Source organism: Alosa pseudoharengus, unplaced genomic scaffold (assembly GCF_046254945.1).
Source record: "Alosa pseudoharengus isolate Yale_2024_CS ecotype anadromous, Long Island Sound unplaced genomic scaffold, YU_APseudo_1.1 YU_APseudo_1.1_scf_14, whole genome shotgun sequence".
NCBI classification, from domain to species: domain Eukaryota; kingdom Metazoa; phylum Chordata; class Actinopteri; order Clupeiformes; family Clupeidae; genus Alosa; species Alosa pseudoharengus.
In genome coordinates this window covers 25,549,392-25,569,704 of record NW_027468609.1, presented here as the reverse complement: position 1 = coordinate 25,569,704, position 20,313 = coordinate 25,549,392, and the positions used below count along the sequence as shown (strand labels likewise).

At 44.3% G+C, this 20,313-nt stretch overlaps 1 protein-coding gene across 2 annotated transcripts; it reads right to left on the bottom strand.

Annotated features, from left to right (window-relative positions):
• Nucleotides 1–4,028: 4,028 nt before the first annotated feature.
• Nucleotides 4,029–18,560, bottom strand: prrc1 (proline-rich coiled-coil 1). 2 transcript variants are annotated; one of them, XM_076284369.1, is made up of 9 exons: nt 18,465–18,560; nt 16,424–16,535; nt 13,932–14,351; nt 12,080–12,225; nt 11,664–11,766; nt 10,441–10,604; nt 9,205–9,308; nt 7,763–7,865; nt 4,029–5,966 (listed from the first exon to the last, which is right to left on the bottom strand). In XM_076284369.1, exons 2-9 carry the CDS (start codon nt 16,518–16,520, stop codon nt 5,757–5,759), a joined length of 1,347 nt encoding a protein of 448 aa, XP_076140484.1. In that variant the 5' UTR covers nt 16,521–16,535; nt 18,465–18,560; the 3' UTR covers nt 4,029–5,756. The 2 variants fall into 2 exon arrangements, with proteins under 2 accessions (XP_076140484.1, XP_076140483.1); XM_076284368.1 differs by having other exon boundaries at nt 16,424–16,532.
• Nucleotides 18,561–20,313: the final 1,753 nt, after the last annotated feature.

The window sequence follows — 20,313 nt, the reverse complement described above, 5'->3', positions numbered from 1 at the left end:
TCATCAGCGAAATATCCCATACCACCGCAAATTAGGCTGACCTTACCGGAGGTTTATTTCAGTGTCTTATTTTTATTTGTCTGATAGAGGAGATCCTCTCACAAGTTCTTTTTTCAGTAATACACAGGAAAGATGTTCAATTTCTTGTGTTATTGGTTGGGGTGGACGATCAACATGCAAGTGAAATTACTGTACACTATTTAGAGTAATAGTATTTGTAAAACATGTCTTTGATGAAGATAATACTCATCACTGCTGTGTTTCACTGTTTATCATATCTGTGGATAAGGATCCCCACCACATATGTGTACTCAGTGTTTTATGAAGCCAAACTATTAACACCACACGTCAATAATTTCACACACCGGGAAAGAAAAACATAAGTCTCGAGCTGAAACGCAAAACCTTGGTGAACAATTAAGACCACCGCTGGCATATCGATAATCCCTGCCGTGGAGAGAGAGCGAGAGCCAGCCCTACTGCATTCAAATCACCATATTCCCAACACACAGCTTCCATATGGTTTCCTGTGGGGGCGCTGAGAGCCTTGGATTAGAGCTGAGTTTACACCTCACACCTCCCCTTGGCTGGGCTGCCAGCATTGAGGAGACGGGGGGGGGGGGGGGAGGTAAGGACGTGCTCCCCTCAGCCTTATGCTTCTGAGGTGCGCATGGATGGGGAGTGGAGCAGCGAGCAGAAGGCTGACTGAGCAGGGACTAACTGGCAGAATGGGTGCCCAGATGACCATACGAGACACTGGGTTCTCGGATTCAGCCTCCTGCAACATTGCGTGTTCGGAATGCATGGGAAATGTCAACGGGCGCCTCTCGGAGTCAATTGGAAAGGCAACGGAGCAGTGGTTTAAATGGGGAAGAGACGCAAGTTGTCTTTCTGATGAAGCTCTGGTCTAGAGTATCAGAGGGGAGAAAGGGCGAGCAGCCGGTTAAATAACAGAGCTGTTTTGCTGAGACATCCTCTTTTCCAGTATTTTCTCTATTATATCCTTAGTCATTTCTTTCTGTTACTTTCCCATATTGTCTTCATTCTTGTTCTCTCTGACTTGAGCAATCAAGAAGAAAGCCAGATATCATATGTCCAATACCTTCTTGTATAATGATGAATTCTTTGACTGTTTGAATGATTGATTGAACTCATGATGTTTCATGAGTTATTGGAGAATTATTGGAGTGGCCACTTGTGAACAAATCAACTGTCTTTGTTGCTCACATCTTCTCCTTTAATTGCTTAAACTTTGGGGCTTGAAAATAATTGATGACCCACATGAAAATCAATCCAGCTTTGAGATAGGGAGGGAAAAAAGGCTTGTCCTCACAATGAGCTGAAAGCTGCTTTCTCCTTGTCTGCAGCCATTCTGCTCCTTACAAAAGAGGGAGGAATCGTGGGGAGGCTTTGGGTGGAAAGCAGTCAGTACGTCAAAGGAAGCATGGAGGGGTCTGCACACATTTATGTATCTGATCAGGATTATCTGTGTGTGTGTGTGTGTGTGTGTGTGTGTGTGTGTGTGTGTGTGTGTGTGTAAATATTACACCACAGAATGATCCTTGCAGTTCTTTCTGCTCCTTATTTTCTTTTTCTCTCTTTCTCTCTCTTTCTCACCTAAACAGTCAGACAAGCCATTGGCTGCCATTGACTGCATGCACAACGCTGCTGCCGGGCCTGTTTCCATGGCAATGTTAAGCGCAGGTCTCCCATGCTGTGGCTGAGCCACTGTCAGTGATCCCCACCACCGAGTGAAATTTTAATATTTCATCCACATCTTCAGACACTCTCTCTCTCTCTCTCTCTCTTTCACTCACTTCAGCTGTTTGTAAAACAAGATGGGTGTGGACAGTCTCATGACTCAAAAGTCTAATTGAGAGAGAATAAGCGATGCATCACATTCATTTGTCGAAAAAAGAGGAGCTATCATGAAACACACACACAGCAGGAGAGAGCAGAGTTCACGGGATGCGATGGATCACACTCGCATGAGTCGACAGGCAGGCAGATACGCTGCGGTAACTAGCGTTGTGGCGAGGAGTTCACTTGAAGCTTTTGCTGGTATCACACAGGCCAGTTTTGCAGAGGAGGAGTAGCATTAGCGGAGGTGCTAATGAGGATAGGGAATGGTGTCTCCACAATTCAATCAGTCTCCTCAACTGTGTCCACAAATGCTATTAAAGGAAAGCACTCGACTATAGAGTATATGTTGGGCATAATCAATGAGTCAGTTATTATAAGCTTGAAGCACAGTGCTGGTGCTCTTTAGTTTCCATGCAAGGAATGTGCTCTTTCAATTAAACTGCATAATAATTTGATATTATCCCTCCTATTACGATCACATGCCCTAACTGCATTATTCAAATCCAAGGGTTACTGTGCATAAGCTTGGTGATGAGTAGGGGTAAGAACCACAGAGCAACTCAGGGTAGGATACTATGACAACACACCTCCCATGATTACGATGTTATCATGATGCAGCAATAATTCTGCAATAATCTACGATACATCAATAATCTACAATAAGAGACAATCATCTACAATACATCACAGTATTTGTGTAACTGAGAAGGACGAAATAGCCCTAAAAAGGTGAATAAGAGGAATGATGTATTTACTCACTGCATTTTAGAGTCAATTTCACAGAATCGGACAACTGAGATGAATCAATGCACAACAGAATGTTCAGTCTCAACTCCAGATATGAAGATTGACGGTAGTGCTTCCCTGAAGAAAAAAAACAGAATGGTTAGGTGAATACATTTGTTTTTAACTGTCCAAAATGATAAATTAACAATAAAAATAAAAATAACATATCACAAGCAGACAAACCTTGATGTATCGACCTCTTACAGTGCCTCACGCCTAGTGATGAATACTGTACATAGGCCTGTGACAGAACAAGGTACTTAATCTACGCGCTGCATTAAATCAACCTTACAGTTATCTGTTGTACAAAGACCGAGCATGACAGGATTATTATGCAACAAAGAGCAAGAAATCATCTTGACTATTATGTGGCACAATTTTACTTCCATACACAACAGCCTGATTGGGCTCCACTATTTGAGTGTCTGTGATGATCTGCTCTATTAAACTGGCCTCCTCAGTAATGCTGCAGAGTTCATGTCTCATAGAGACACTGTGACCGTTTTTGGTGAAGTGGTCTGTCTCTGACTCACCTTGTCACGCGTAGCCAGAGCGGGTGAAAGTGGCCATCGAATGAATTGCCCCCCATCTGCCCCTGAAGTGTCTCCAGTCGTGGCCCCTGCAGCAGGTCTGCCTCTCTGGCAACACTGGCTTCTTTTCTGCCTCTTTTACCTCCGGGCTGGCCACTCAAGTGGAAACACTCCGATGATGAACCCTCTCAATCTATTTCCTGTCTCTCGGGGCAACACCTCACATCTCATAATTACCCTCACGTAAGGGGGGTCGGAATGAAATACATGACACAGAGAGGGGCTTATGGATTCACACCCACATTTGTACTGTACAGTACATAGGACGAATACGCAATGAGGAAAAGATGTATGATCGTATCAATGTTCAGGGCGCCAATTATGCATAATTGGTCAATGCAGTGGAAGGTTGAGATGTGTATGGTGCCTCTAATTAGGCAGTCCGATCTCCATTAGATCTACAGAACATGTATGAAAGTCTTTCAGTGACCTTTAAAATTAAGCCGACAGCTTCTGACCAGAGGAGAGTGTGGAGATTTCATAATGAACTGCGCTCAAGTTCAAAGGGCCCTGATAGACATACAGTGGGATGGGGGTTGATAGGTGTGTGGGGGGGGGGAGGGGGGGTGATATGTGCTGGGCACTTTATTATTTTCAGTGGTGCTTCTAACGTGATCATAAGGTGACACTGTGATCATAAGGTGACACTGTTATAGATCTCTGACCTAAAGGCCTATGATGTGTGTTGTTTAAAAAGACGGAAAGTGACCTTTCCTGTGTCATGGCAAAGGGCTAATGATAGATCCATTTCCAATCAGTAAGCTTTGGTTTAAAAAGCAATACACAATATTTGAGCGAAAAAAAGATTTTACTCTCCGTATGACAAAAGGCACATCTAGGAGATACAAATCATAGTGTTTCTCTCTTAAAAATGATCAGAACAGAAACTGAAAATAAAGCTTGATTAGATTAGCTCAAGGCAATAACTTCAGTTACACATCTTTTCCTGAAAGTTATATTATTACGCACAAACACTGTACAATGTTTTTAGCATAATCCATTATTTTGACACTAATACAGACATCTCAAACAGTTCATGTTTTTGCATTATTCTTTTTGACAATCTGAGCTGCACCCTACATGAGATTGATGTTAGACTCAACACAGACACACACACACAGGTATAGAATTGGAATATGCTACTTTAGCAAAATAGACTAAAAAAAGCATTTGGCTTCCCTCATTTTCAGAGCAACAATTATAGTTATGGAACCGTAATCATACCACCATCACTCGATAAGGGAACCTTGAAAGACTTCCAGATTCTCTGACCTTCATTTCCAAAAAGTGACGTTCACACAGAGAAAATGCATACACGCACGCTAGGCCATAACTTCCAAGTTTACAGACCAAAAGAATGAACGTGAGTGTAAAACAGAAAGTAAGTGTTTAAGGCTTTTAAAGTCTGTGCACAGATTACGGATCAGGTCCAGGATCCTGGTTTGAATAAATCTCTTTCCCTTGAGCTGGGAAGAGATGGTTAATAACAGTTTTGAAATGCCACAGCATTGCTTGGAGATTCTTAATGAACACCAGGTTGTGTGCAATAAATAAAGATGACTGCATGACCGAACAGGCTACCTGAACACACTCCACGTAAGATCTCTTTTTGTGCTTGCAAGACTATAGCAGAATGTAAATCTGCTATGAGTGAATTTAACAGGCTTTCCTAGATGTATATTCTCAAGCTGCGCTAGAAATGCACGAGGGGCCAACTGGCAGTGGAACTCAAGATAAGCCGACCTTTGCTGATAGGTGTGAGCAGAAAGTTGGACAGTTGTGGGGGGTGACCTTGTTTAATAAGTACTGGCCATGTCTGACTGAGGTTTAAAGTGTTGCAGACTGCAAATAGGTCAGATTTTTTTCTGAGATGATGTCTATATATGAAATAGGCTTGTCTGGATCTATGAAATGCAGTTTTATGGTCCGTTTCCAAATGTGGGTGAATGCATATACTGAATTTCAATAGAATCACAATACAATGGTAGTGAAACACTTGCCATCAATATGTTTTTGTACGAAATGTTTTGGATTTAGTTCACAATTAATAATTTAAAACCGCCACGTTTGTCCAGCTTGTCCCTCTGATGGTCCATTCCCCTTAACAATGAGCCAATAAAGCAATAAAAAAAACTAAACAGATCAGGAAAAGATAAACAAACCAAAGGAAAAAACTAAATGTGTCTATTCCAATGGCATCTTGCTGTTAGGTTATCCAGGGACCTCTATTTTGGCAGGATTCTACAAGAAACAACATCGTCCAACTTGTCAAGAGGTACAAAAAAAAAATCTCATGGAATGTCTCACTTTTCATCGCATCGCGAGTAATCACAAATAAAAACGAAACCTTGACACGTTAAGGTACGCTTGGCATGCCCACTGGGCACTACCCACACAGGAGGGCATTAAGGGCTCACTGGGTCCTTGGCTGTGACAGTCTGTGGGTAGCTCCTGCCCAGCCCTTCCCTCCGGCATGGCACGGGTCTTGGGTGCTGTGGGGTGCCCTGCAGGCTGGCATCACATTGTCCTGGGGGGCAGCCGCTGCTTGTACATGCCCGCCAGGGCCTTGGCGGCGCCATAGATCATCTGGCGGCGAGACATTCCTGTGAAGGCCTGGTGCCAGTCGGTCCGACTCACGTGCGGCAAGTTCCGCTCCAGAACCTCGCCCACCGTCACCAGCAGGCCCGACCAGCGCAGGTTGTAGTCTGGAGGGGTGAGGGATTGGGCCTGGAGAGACAGAGACACACAGACACAGACACACAGACACAGACACACACACACACACACACACACACACACACCTTTAGGATGAGCCACATAATCCTCCTTGAATTTTGCAAGCAGGTTGAGAGCTGGAACAGGAGAGAACTGCTCTTTTCTCTCAAACTTTCAACACTCAGTTGAACTTTCACAGTCTCTTGACATTTCAACTTCAATCCCCAGTGGATAAAGAGAAATTAGGTCACACTTTATACCATAAGGACAATGCTACAGTGTAACTCAACTATGATATATAGTATTAATAATGACTAATATGTAGTTATGTACATTAACAATTAATGCATTACATTACATGTATACATTATTACAATGTAATAAGAATGATTCAGTATTCAGCAGTGGCTTAAATTAATTTCAAACGAAAAGGAATAACACTGTTTAGAGATATGACCGTCCTCAGTATACTACCGAATGCATTCTCCAGCTCAGAAATCTCACTACATCTCGCTCGATCACACCCACAAAAGACTAACACTCAACACCATGACAATGCAAAAAGTTAACACGTCTCAAAGTTCGCAAAACCTCGAGCACCATTTCTGCCTTTGAGTGCAGCGGCCTCACCCTGGCCTTGACAGTTTCAGGTGCGCCGAGATCAGCCACTTCGGCTGAGAGAAAACCTGCCTTGCCTTTGACTACAGAGAAGGGTTTGATGCATCGAAAAAAGCTTCTCAGCCAACCAGGAGCTACGCCTCAAACAAACGGCTCACTCTGCCACCCTGAACTGTATCATTTCAGAGCGCGACTCTTGCTCGTTTAACATCTTCAAATTCCCCAGCTGGCGTCGGGGGGCGGTACGGGTAGATGAGAGGAGATGACAGGGCTGATGTGAGGTGACGCGAGCAGTTTTTAATTGCTACAGACACAGGAAAGCTTGGCAGGCTCACTTTTAAGAAACGGAAGTCGCAAAATGGAGGGAGGGTTGGGTGTGTGTGTGTGTGTGTAAGGGGGGGGGGACTTTAATACAAAGAAAGAGACAACATGGCACTTCAAACGCGATGATATGACTTCAAGTTACGTGGAGCGCTTCAGAGCTGTCAGTGGAGCACCTGTGAGTGACTGCCTGGCTTTGACTCAAGACTGCGCCAGTCAGCGCCAATGCGTCTTTCCCTGTTTTAACGCCACCCATCTAAGCTCCCGTATTTTCTGCACCTCTAGAGCCTCTATGGTTCTCAACTGTGGTCCTACGTGCCATCTTCACTACGTGCTTCCCATAGCTCCCTACTGTGCTCACTTAAGTGAAGCAAACGCTGTTGATTAGCCAAACTCATCAGATTAAGCCAACCGAGGGGCGTAATAAACATAATTACAACACTTACTTTAATCAGGTTTGCTTAGAGCAGGGCTAGATGTAAGGTGTTTCTCCCTGCTCTGGAGAAATAAGGAAACTACTTCAGTATGAGCTGCTGAAACTTGGCAAACGTCCTCTCTTCTGACAGATGAGGAAAACACTCACAGGGATAAAAGGTCAATCGCTCGGGGGGCGAGGATGAGGATGATAGGACTCCTCATATCTCCGCCTGTCCTGGGAAGGTCAGGCCATGTCACATCACCTCACATCACGCCCCCAAGGTATGACTGCTGCTTCTGCTACTGTAGCTGGCTCTGTACTTCCCTCTTCAATTTCTCTCTCTCCAGCTACTGGGGATCCATTTTTCTTATTTATGTATTAAATAAATAAAAAATAAATAGATAAAAAATTCTGACAGGCTGCTGCCAGATGCCGATGGTGTGTCCCTTACCTGCTGGACGTGTTCCAGGGCGACGGGGGTGGCTTGGGTGAACGTCTCGATGTGCACGCCGTTGCCCGGATCGTCCAGGATCAGACAGCCAATGTCAAACCACCTGCCGGAGGCAACAGCCAAAGTGAGCAATTATGGCCAGCGTGAATTGAGATCACGGGGGTGTAATGGATGTACTGAAGTGGCAGGAGTTTGGGGGGGAATGAGAAAATGAAAAGGAGGAGTCCTACGGTCAGAGGGAGTGGTGGGGGTGGTGATGGTGGGGGGGGGGTATCAAGAGCAATTTGATAGGAACTCCGACTGTCAATTATGGAGATTGCTCAAATTACTGAATGTGACTTTTCTTGATATATAAACCACAAAGGACAGTCTCTCGACTCGGAACAACGAAGGGCGACTGTCTTTGATAGAGAGGTTTAACCGAACCTGAGGGACAGAGACAGCTCTCTGGGAGTTCTCAGCTACCACATTCCTGTACTAAAACGACCACTGGCAACGAACAACGGTCATGGTCTGCGAACACTTGCAGTTTGACTCCGTTTAGCTCCAACTGACCGAAGTGACTTATATCCTCAGCATTGGCCGCAGCGCACCCTGCTCTTTAAGGGACTTTCCTGTTCTTCCGTGTAAAAGGGGATTGGGTGGGAAATAGGGGTTTAAGAAGATTATCTCCCCCATGCTTACTTCACTGCTTTTTGCTTTTTTTTTTGTCCTGACGGCTCAGCCGGGCTCTGCTGAGTGGCTGTGTTCCGACCTCCACTCCTGTCGGGACAAACAGTCCTTGGTGACTTCTCGTAATGATCACTCACACTACTCTTGCTTCAGGCAAGGGGGGAGGGGGGGGGGTAAAATGGGGAGTAGTTTTGTCTTTAATTAATACGACTTGTTCCTTGGCAAATTCGTAGACATAGCTTTTGGCGACATATCTACAAAAGGAACACCTTGCCGAGTTATGTGAACCTTTTCTCGCGTCTACATCTGACTGCAGAACAACTGTTCATTTTATTTATTTTTTTGTCAATGTGCTTCTTGTGACAAATCTTAGACTTTTAAGACTACTGCATACATAAATCATGTCACTGTTTTGGTCCCTTACAGAAACAGAAAAGTGCCGAGAGCTGAACCGGCTGTGTAACGTAACTGTGACCTTGAACAGACCTCCAGCGACTGCGTATGTGGGCGGATGAGATGAGAGAGTAGCAGGCGGAGGGGAAGATAAAAAAGAAAAAGTATGCTCTCTTGTGGATCTGTCAGGAGTGTGGAGAGGTAGCAGGGGGTCTTTTCAGCTGCGGATGAGGACTAGTGGGAGGGAAGGGAAGGGGATGGTGGACCAGGGGAGTGTGTGTGTGTGTGTGTGTGGGTGTATATGTGTGTATGTGTGTGTGTGTGTGTGTGTGTGTGTGAGTGGGGGGGGGGGGGGCGGCAAAGGGCTCTGGGCTTACTTGTCTGGAAAGAGCTCGGCGATGAAGTTCTCCACGGAGACCACTGGCTGCTTCTCGTGAATGATGCCGGCGCGGCGGAGACTATCAATGCGCTCCTGGGCCCCCTGTGGGGACGAGACGGCAGAACACACACTTAGACTTAGACACACACACACACACACTCGCCTATGCTGTAGGCCACACACCAACACACACCCCCTTGCTTACATGCTCATTCTAATAAATCACCCCACCCTACTCACACACAGCAACACACAAACGTGCACACACACACATACAGTACTCCTCAGCTGCATGCTGAATTCAGGCTCAGTCCCTGCCCTGTCTTGCTTGATCATTCTTAAGCATCCTTAAGCACACTATGTTGATATTTGTTATTTGATTTAGTTTTTATAGTATATTTAGTATTTTAGTATCATGTTTATCTTCTACTGTTTCTATTGTACAGTGGAGTTTTCTTATATGTATACATATTACTTTGTGATGTCTGTATGCTACTGAGACCTTGAATTTCCCCTTGGGGATCAATAGTATCAAAAGTATCTACATACATTACACACACACCTGAGTTCCCTGTTGGTATTAGCGCGCAGAATATACACACCCAGACAAACTTACTGTCACTCGTCCCTTTCTCACACACGCACGCACGCACGCACGCACGCACGCACGCACGCACGCACTGTGTGTGCACTGTGGCCTATTCTTTCTCACACTGTGTGCGCACAGTACCCCACAGAGGAATACAAAATGCTTAACCAGAAAATTAATTTAACAGATGAAATCTTTTCATTCCCATCCGGACTGTAGGAGGTACAACTTCTTAAAGGCAAAGCCCAAAACTCATTCCCACTCAGGAAGCAAAAAATAAACCCCTAAAACTAATTTACTTGTGATTTATATCATCCTTAAATTTAACATGAAAAAAAAACATTACTTGTGATTTATATCATCCTTAAATTTAACATGAAAAAAAAACATTACTTCTGATTTATATCATCCTTAAATTTAACATGAAAAAAAACATTACTAGTAAACTTCTATACATTTGCAGACCCACATGTAATACTACAAGGGTCATTATGTAAAGTTGTCATCCTATTAGAATGAGTTATCGCTCTCTAGCTAGTGTGTGGATGGCTATTTGTGGCCTGACTGGGTGGCTATAGTGTGTGTGTGTGTGTGTGTGTGTTTAAGTGAGTGGTGTTGAAGTGGTGCGTCTACTCCAAGTCTCACCTTGACTCCGGCGGCGTAGCCTACGGGCTGAGGGGCGATGTTGGATTGTCCCGCCTCGCCGGTCACCATGGCCATGCCAAACACCTCCTGGAAGGCATCGCGAACTGCCCCCACCTTGACCTCCTTATCCGAGGTCACCACGATGTCCACGTCACCACCAGACTCTGTCGGACAGAGGATGGAGTGGAGAGAAAAAAAGAGAGAGAGAGAGAGAGAGAGAGAGAGAGAGAGAAGGATGGGGGTGAGCGAGAGAGACAGGGAGGTCAAAAACACGGAAGGTCAGCATGACAAGACAGGACGGACGGTGAGAGATGGAGAAAATGAAGTGGGGAAGTACGAGAGGCGAGAAAAGAACAAGGCGAAAAAGGAGAGAGAGAAGTCATTAGAGAGGGAGAGGTTATAGGGAGGACAGTAAGAGAGAGAGAGAGAGAGAGAGAGAGAGAGAGGGAGGGCAATAGAAAAAAGAGAGAGAGAGAGAAAGAGACAGAGATAGAGGGAGAGACTGAGGTTAGGGGAGGTTAGGTTGACCAAAGGAGGAGTCAATCATCAAGTATCCTCCTTTAAAAATTCTTTCCTTCACTTCTGGACATGAGGGATGGTCCAGACGTCTGCGTATGAGGCATCTATCAAGGCGCCCCTCCTCAGTAAAGGGCTCCCACGTCATCACCAGAATACTGAGCCCCAGCGTCAGCACAGGGCCGTTCATCACTAACACAGTGCGCGCGCGTGTGTGTGTGTGTGTGTGTGTGTGTGTGTGTGTGTGTGTGTGTGTGTGTGTGTGTGTGTGTCCGCTCATAAGTGACACGACTGGAGGATGTGATGTTTTTTGACATTTTTCTTTTATGCATATGTGTTTTGTTGGTTTACAAGAAATATTATATTTCTCATTTCCCATTGTTTAAATTAACTGTGTTAGTTTACTCAGTTTACGTATTGTGTTTGTGTAAGTAAACAAATAACAAATAGAAAACAAACGATTTGCATAAATGCTCCTGAGAATACTGACTAGCTCTAGCCTGGGAATACCCATTCAAACCTTTGGCTAATTTGGGATTTGCTCTGCGTGCTAACCATGCTAGACTAGTTCAGTCTCAATAGCACATTTCCCTGCATGTATTACCTTCATCATAGGGGATTCCCTAACCGGGAATTCATAGACAGCTCTCCAAACACATTGCAAATGTAAGGTAAACAACACAGGTAAACAACACAGGTAAACATACTGATGTAGGGAGCCATGCCCGGATCCAGCGTGGTGATCATGGACTCCACTGAGTGCTTCGTCTTATCCAGGACCGTCTTAACCATGGGGTTTCCTGCCACTCCCTATACACACACACACAAACACACACACAATAATTCTAACACCTGGCATATCAATAAGCAGCATATTTTAGATTTAAAATGTCATTCCTGTGAATTGCTGTTAAAAAGAAGTGATATGGTATTGACATGCATTTATGCAGTACGCCACGTGATCACCATGAGATGGATGTTGAGGATTACAAATAGAGTTATCATTCTATATAGCATGTAGAGATTGAATCCATATCACAACACAGATAGAAGTGAGCTCCAGGCACTGCAGCGCTGTCTCCACTGAGTATGTCAGTGATGCTTTGACTGACAGGCAACCAACCTTGATGAAGCCCCAGATTCCGCCTCCAGGGTTGCTAATCTGGACCATGCGAGGGTCCTCCTGATCTTCGGGGAACGTGATGGGAGACGCCACCTCCAGGCCTCCGGACATGGCTGGCTGCTGCATCATGGGATTGGTGATGACCCCTGGAAGGAGGGAACAATGATGGGGGAGAAAAAAAGAAAAACAGATTCCAATCAAAACATTACAGCCTTCAACACACACGATACACACTTCTATAGTTCCATGAATGGGTCTTAAATCAGTTAATCACAAAGGTGATCCCACAACATTTGTGTACACACACACACACACACACACACACACACACACACAGTCTAAATTCCCCAAACACAAAACCTTGAGCGTTCTTCGTGTATCAACTGGCCATGTGAGTGAAATTCTCACTCGCCTGGCACGGAGACTGGCAGAAAGAGCCGGTGTCTCACTCCAGACTCAGACCCCCCTGGTGACAGACAGATTGAAGCAGGCAGTGGGCTGTTTGCAGATAGCTCAGCCACTCAGCACCACAAGAGAGCGAGTGAGCGAGCGAGAGAGCGAGAGAGAGAGAGAGAGAGAGAGGGAGAGATAAGGAGACAGAGGTAGAGAGAGAGGAGAGAGCTAGAGAGAGAGAGGAGAGAGAGAGGTAGAGAGAGAGGGAGTGAGTGAGTGAGTGTGAGAGAGAGAGTGTGAGAGAGAGAGTGTGAGAGAGAGAGTGTGAGAGAGAGAGTAAGAGAGAGGACAAGGTGGTTGGCCGATAATGCCCAACTCACTTCCAGCAGCTTTACAATGACTCAGACAACAGCTTTTAATCACAATCCCTGAACCTCACTCCTGCATTCCTGTTGAAGAAGCACAAACTTCTTGCACTCCTTTCCAAATTCAGTGCTGATGGGATGCTTTTGGATGCCGTAGCTTGAGTTGGCGACAACTGCAGTAGATGCTGAGGGCCATTTAACAACTGTGCTTAATTGAAAATGCCACTTAAATGAAAACCCCTTGTCTTCAAATGAAACCTTCAATACAGAATTAAATTTCAGCTTCATGGCCAACTGACTGCCTGCAAGCCATTTCTGCTTCTTTTAGCTTTCCAAGGAACTGCTGAATAAACCTATGGTCCAATTACATCTCACTCCCTGCATCCACCCTGCCTCTGAACACAGACTTCAGCTGCAGTCCCTTAAGAGCAACTCAGGGCCTGCAGGACAGGAGGAATAGCAGTGTTGGAGCCCGGGGCCTTTAGATCAGGGCTGGGAGTAAACAGCTCCAGAGAGTGTAGCTCTTCCCCCTTGGGCCAGACTCAAGCAGACAGAGGTCTCCTCTGGGCCTGATTAGCTCCAGGCGTTTTCCATCATGCTGCTGACTCTGCTGCCTGGCTGGCCCTGCCTGCTCTTGTTGGTGGTGCTGTTTCCCGTACATGGGTCCTAGGCTATTCCTGGACTAAAAAGCTTCTGCCAATGAAGATTTTCATTGAGGTTTTCTTTTAGTCTAAGACTAGGCTTAATCTTTTCATATCCAGATTTCAGAGTTCAACTAGCAGAGTGAGGTACTGGTAACACCATGGTCAAGGGTTTTATACCCACTGAGGAGATGTGTATCTGTGCTGTACAGTAAATTACTGTACTTTGTATAAAAGAGTCTATGAAATGAATGTATGATTAAGTGAAGGTAAATGTAGAGATTCTGGTTACAGGCAAGCTTCTCCAAAACCACCTAATCCAGATGCTGTTCAAAGAGGAACTACTGACCAGTGTACACCTTTGTTCAAGGGAACGTACTGCACTCCACGAACGGTAAGATGGCGCATTGGCAGTAAGCCAACCGTGTTCCAGACCTGCTGATGTATACATACCTGGCACTGGAGGAGCGTTGGAGAAGCTGGGCATGAGGGGTGTCTGCGGCGTCCGGCCTGCATGCCCTCTCGTGATGTCATATCCTGCGCTCATGCTGAAGCCGGCGGTGGGGGGTGGCATGGAGAGGGCTGGACCCGCCATAGGAGGGGCCGTGCCGATGGGTGGCGGAGGAACAGAGGGCGAAGAGAAAGGCACCATGGGGCTGGTGAAAGGGACGCCCGCGGTAGGCGGCGGGAAGGGGGAGGCCGTGGTCAGGGGGCTGCTGAAGGGGGGGCCGAGTGAAGGCTGAATCGGGGGCAGGGGGGTGGACGCTGTCATTGCCCCCATTGGAGGCATGGGGGTGGGGGTGGAGAAGCCCTCCATGGAGAAGGTGGAGATGCCGCCGGTGGTGCTGGGGAGGGACATGGGGCTTGTCAGGCCTGTGGGCGGAGAAGCAGAGGGATTAGAGTATGAGAGAGGGGGACGAATTCAATTAATTAAACAAGCAAGCTTTTTTTTTTTTTTTAAAAGACAAGAACATGACATCCCCGCTGCAATTATACCAGCAGGCAGGCGGATGGCTCATGGGTTGAGAGCTGCTGCATTTTTAGAATAGAAGAGCTGAGTAACATGACTAAGCAATTAGTGAATGGGCCTCTATATTCTGGAAAATCCTCTTATATGAACAGCACACACTGATATGGAGAGAATGAATGCTCAGAGACTAGAAAAAGCACACAGAGCTCAATCTCCTACATCTCATTATCTCACACCCGCTCCTGAGTGACTTCACTGGTCAACTGCGCAATTACACCACAACCACAACAACAGTTTAGCCCACAGGGAGCCACTGTTGGAAGAAAACTAGGCAGACATCGCCAGAAGGTCGCTCAACTCTCGAGTGCAACAATTCCTTTCAATTATTTTTCACTAACATTAGAGTTTTACTATGTTGCAATGGCTTTTTTCCCCCCTTTGTGGGTTGTAGGCTGTTTGGCCCCAAAGCGGTAATTATTCCCAAGAGATACACTGCGAGGTCGTAACAAAGTCAAGTTTACTGATTAGTAGATACATCAACACACGCAGGAGTGAAAACTGGCTGTCGATAATGAGGCCTTCAGAGAATATCCTTGCTCTCACCCAGATATGAGATATCTGACCGACAAATAACTATGCAGCTCCAAGCACACACCCTGATAGATTATACCCTCTCATGGCATATTCTGGTTGCTTGTGATAACGTGACACCTCTGATTCTAGATCAGGCTTGCCTGCCTTGCCATCACACAGCGGGGATGCTGATTTTGAAAAACAAAATGGACCTGCTGAGTTGCAATATCCTGAACGAAACATCTTCCACACATAAACTCTTATGGGACTAAACAGTGGACCAGTGGGTGTGTGGTTTCATATTGGATGTGCTAAAGTTGCAGTCACATAATAAATTATATATATATATATATATCACATAATAATATCACATAATATTTGACACATTATTACAGTGCATGAAAAATTAAAGTCCACACTACAATAATTCACTGTTAAACAATTTAACCCTTTAAACTACTGAACTTTTTAACTGTTCAGCCATTGTAACGGTCACTTGTCATCAACTATGACTCCTACCCACTGTAGCTAGTTAGCATTGTTAACATTGTTAGCATAGTTAGCATTTTTAATAAAACTGCTAGAAAACATTAGCTAAGTAGCATTGTTAGCATATTTAAAATTGTTAGCATAGTTAACATTTTTAGCAAAACTGCTAGAAAACATTAGCTAAGTTAGCTAAGTAGCATGGTTAACATAGTTAGCATTGTTAATATAGTTAACATTTTTAACAAAACTGCTAGAAAACATTAGCTAAGTTAACTAAGTAACATGGTTAGCATAGTTAGCATATCATCTATCAACAACTTAAACTATCTACATTCAACTTTTAAACGGTCTACTTTTAAACTATCAACTTTTATTAAGCTATGCAACCACCATGTCTATCCTAACATCACCGTAGTAACCATCTCTGTATTATCTATTTTAACTATACATGATATTTTAGATCACAACTTTTGCATTTTCATGCACTGGTAATTCTTTGGAATTGCATTTCTAGTTGATATTATTATTGTAATAGTATGAGAACATATTGTTATTATCATTATTACATATACAAGTACATATTACATATAAGTCATTTTGGCAGGACTGTATAAGTCAAAAGGTGAAGCAACAGCAAGCCTTTGGGCTGCTGACACTGGATGGGCAATATTGCCAGCCAGGGTTCCAAGGTTCATAAAGGGGTGTGGGGGGGTGGGATTGTTTTGTAGGGCTTTTGATGGTAGTTATTACACATTTGTTAAGTACCTCTCACAAAAAAACTGGGTAACAATATGAATTATAATCATTTTCTGAGGGTTTATTCAGCTGGGGTCAAATTGACCCCAAGGATAAAGCATGTCGGTAAGATTTCAGGGTAACACAAGGGTTAACTTTGCTCTCTGTCTGGTCTTACCGATGGTCAAAGGAGGTGGACTGACTGCGGATGCCACGCTGGGGGGAGGCGGGGGGGTAGTAGGCGGTGTGGTTTCTATTCCACTCTCTTCCATCATCTTTCCTCGCTTCTGCTTTCAGGTGTAGAGAGATAGAGAGAGAGAAGGCAAAAGAGAAGAACGGGGAGAAAAAGCAATTAATTCATGGTCGGCTAATGCAGCGCCTCTACAAGTGACAGGCACTTGGATAGATTCGGCGCTTTGTCACGTTTGCCAATTATCATAGCACTGCTCCGTTGTAATTGCCTAGGTCTGACTGCTCGACCGAGAAACGGACGTGGGGAAAATACCTGTCCATTATCCACAACAGCCGGTGCTTCAGTTCCCAGGACCAAGCTAACGCCAGAATGAAAATAGGCCGCGCATTCTAAGTCTTGGAAAAGGAAATCTATTTATTTGAATCAGGGACAATGCACAAAATAACATTTATCCTGGGATCCAGGAAAATATGTCTTGGGCCAGGTTGTAGCAGCAATTGCTAATTTGCACCTGTAGTCCCTCTTAGCAATCACATGTCCAGTTCAGTGTTTAATCTTGACTTTATTAAAAACAAGACTACTTTAATTATAGCAGCTCATACGCAGGGATGGATTACTGCAGGGGCCCAGGGGCCCAAGGGGTCAGGGGGCCCTGAAGCCCAAGCTTTTGAATGGAATCATTGCCTCAATATCAACAAATCAGGATGTAGGCTATGAATCTGATTGAATTTAGTATTGGCGATCCCCAAAATTTACCAGAATACAGGAAATCACATCAAACAAATAAATTTTTTTCTGGGGGAGGACCCCCAAACCCCCCCTCCCACACATACGACAATAAGTGGGGGGCCATTAATACATCTGGGCCCAGGGGCCCGAAAGTTCATAATCCGCCAATGCTCATACGATATCAGACAGCGGATCTACAATATTCAGAGACTACTTGCAGAAGATCCTTACACCACATAAAACAGCACCACAATAAATCAGCATTGGTCATCATCATCTGTGCAAGTCTAATGAGTACGCTCACCAAGATGATGAAACCTGAGAACAAATTACCCATAGAACTCCTGAAACTTGCATTAGACAAAATCCATATAGTTAAACTAAGTAGACCAACTTAGACCAAAACGTCTGTCAAGGACACCAAGGACAGTAAGAACTGTTTTAAGTGTTCGCAAAAGTATTCCCTTTAATGAAGAGTGGAACGAAAGGCTGCAGCTACAGTGTCACTGGCTGTCAGTCGATTGTTGCCACGTCTTCGACGATAACGTAGCCTACCACAGACACGTTTTCACCGCTAATGAAATGACACTTAAATTTCAGCAATTGACATACAGTGACTCATTATTTTGTTATCAGAGCATATCAAGTTAACACGAGTTGCATTTGAGTGAAATCGCAGAGTATATGCAAGGAAAACGCCAACACCAGTGCGATTGCTTCTGCCTCTATGAATGCAAATCAATCACTTGTTTTACAAAGTGAAGTTTACAAACGTTAAACCTGTAACTGACTGACATTGCACTGGCTTAACCTAAACAGGGTTGTCAACCGGTTTTAAAAAAGCAGATGGCAGACGGAATAGTAGCTAGCGCGCAGATGGCTTTACAGTGTTTACATTCAGCGGACTAACCTCAGTCGTTTTATTTTATGAAGCAAAGCGAGCTAACATTCACCTCATCTGTAACATTACGGACGACTGTTTACTTGTCACAAGCCAAGTTGCTCACTGCAATGATGACACCTCAGAAAGCATCACCGCCAAACTAAAAGAAATCCACTGGCAGACTTAACACAAGGCATTTAGGCTAGAAGCTAACTGGAGTATTTTCCATACAGCAAACATATGCCCCTGTTGCTGTCAGTAACGTTAATGTTAACAATGCTACAAGTCAAGAGTCTGCTAATTGGCTAACGTTAGCTAGCTTGGCTAGACAGCTAAGAGACTGTCCTAAAGCGGACTGTCCTTCTCCACGCCATTTGCGGACAGGAGAGGAAAGAACATGAATGTGACACCTACCTGATATCAGTTATTCAGCGATAAAAAGTAGATGGAAATCGATATGTTTATCCAGCAAACTCTTGAGTTCACAAGACCACTAACACTGTCGAAAATGGCCGCGTTGTGGTGACGTCAGAAATTGCCACGTCTCAGGATGTAATGGGTGGTGCATGTGGCTGTTGCTCCAATCCCAGTCCAGATAAATAAAAAATATGAAGGCAATTAATCAGTTTGAGTTTATACTATACCATAACTGAGGATACTGAAATATTATTGTTTTTGTTTCTTGGGGAAATAATTGGCATTAAAATGTGACCTACAATAGGCTAGGCTAGTCTGGAATCTGTATCTAAACTCTAGGTCTAGATTAGGCCAACGTCTCTGATTAGGCCTTCTGGCTACTGGTAACCCACCATACAAGCAACCCTGTGTAATCACAGGGCAATTCCATGCAAAGGTCATCCTTAACATGGAAAAAAAAAGTTGTGCATACGCAAATAGAACTGTTGTTAAAATCTTCATTTAGGTCTATATTTTATTGTTTGTAACTGATCTGATTGAATTTGATGGAGAATTACACTCTTTTTACATCATAAATATGGTGTGCAACCATACAGAAACAACATTTTTTCACATGGTAATATTATACATATTTAAAAAGTGGATAAATGGACCCAAGGTTCAAACAAATTGTGTCATTTGACAAATTCCAGATTGACAAGGGAATGGTAGAGTAATGTCTATGCTCAGCTTGCCTTTAAGAGCACAACTCCTTACATTTGTAAGGCTTTTGTTTTTAAGTCAGCAAGTTCCATGGCCATGTCACATCCATAACGTTTTATAGGAAAAGTTTATGCTACACATACAGTGTTGATGCGACAATGTCCATAGTGTCTGTGCAAAGCTGATTTATATCAATGTAAAGTGTGATGACCAAATTGTGCCCCTTTCTTACTTTTAAAACCTTTAATGGTGCGTTATGGATGTGACGTTATGGATGTTACATAATGTGAATTTACAAGACTGGAGACTTTGTTATACCTCAAAGCCGATAAAACGTCTGTTCTAGTGGTGTCAGTTTCAACGCATTTCACCTTAGTGTTTAGGCCTACAATTGACATTTCAAAGATTATTAGGTTGATCAAAACCACTGACTTTGCAGCTGGAGTTAACATAGCAACCTCCTTCTGTTGCAGATCTGTTCAGCCTGCCGCTCACGTCTGCTTAACACAGTTTCATTTTAAATGTGACGCGATATGCCAGCATTTGAAGTGTCAGGTCCTTTGTAGCTAATACCCACAGAGTAACATTAGTAACGGCAGCAATAAACTAGATGTACCGCATAGCGGTACAAAATAGGACCGCCTCTCAGTCCTGCATATTCTCTTTGCAAAAATAAATCACGCTTGTCAATTAGTCTCCATCTCCTACTCCTGCAACTCATGTGCATGTAAATGAGTGTGTGCATATGTGAGTTTGCTTTTGTTTATAAGAGTGTGTGTGTGTGTGTGTGTGTGTGTGTGTGTGTGCGTGTGTGCGTATGCGTGCCTGTGTTTGTGTGTTTATGTGTGTGTGTGCGTGTGTGTGTTTCCATGCGCACATGCGTATGCGTGCCTGTGTGTGTGTGTTTATGTGTCTGCATTCATATGGGTGGGTGTTTGTGCATGTGTGTGTGTGTGTGTGTGTGGTGTGTGTGTGTGCTTGCCTGTCTGTATGTATTTATGTGTGTGTGTGCTTGCCTGTCTGTATTTGTGCGACTGTGCGTGCGTGTGTGTGTGTGTGTGTGCATGTGCGTGTGTGCACGTGCGCGTGCATGTACTTTATGTGTGCCAATCACAAATGAGTGGGTATGGGTTAGGTTGATGTG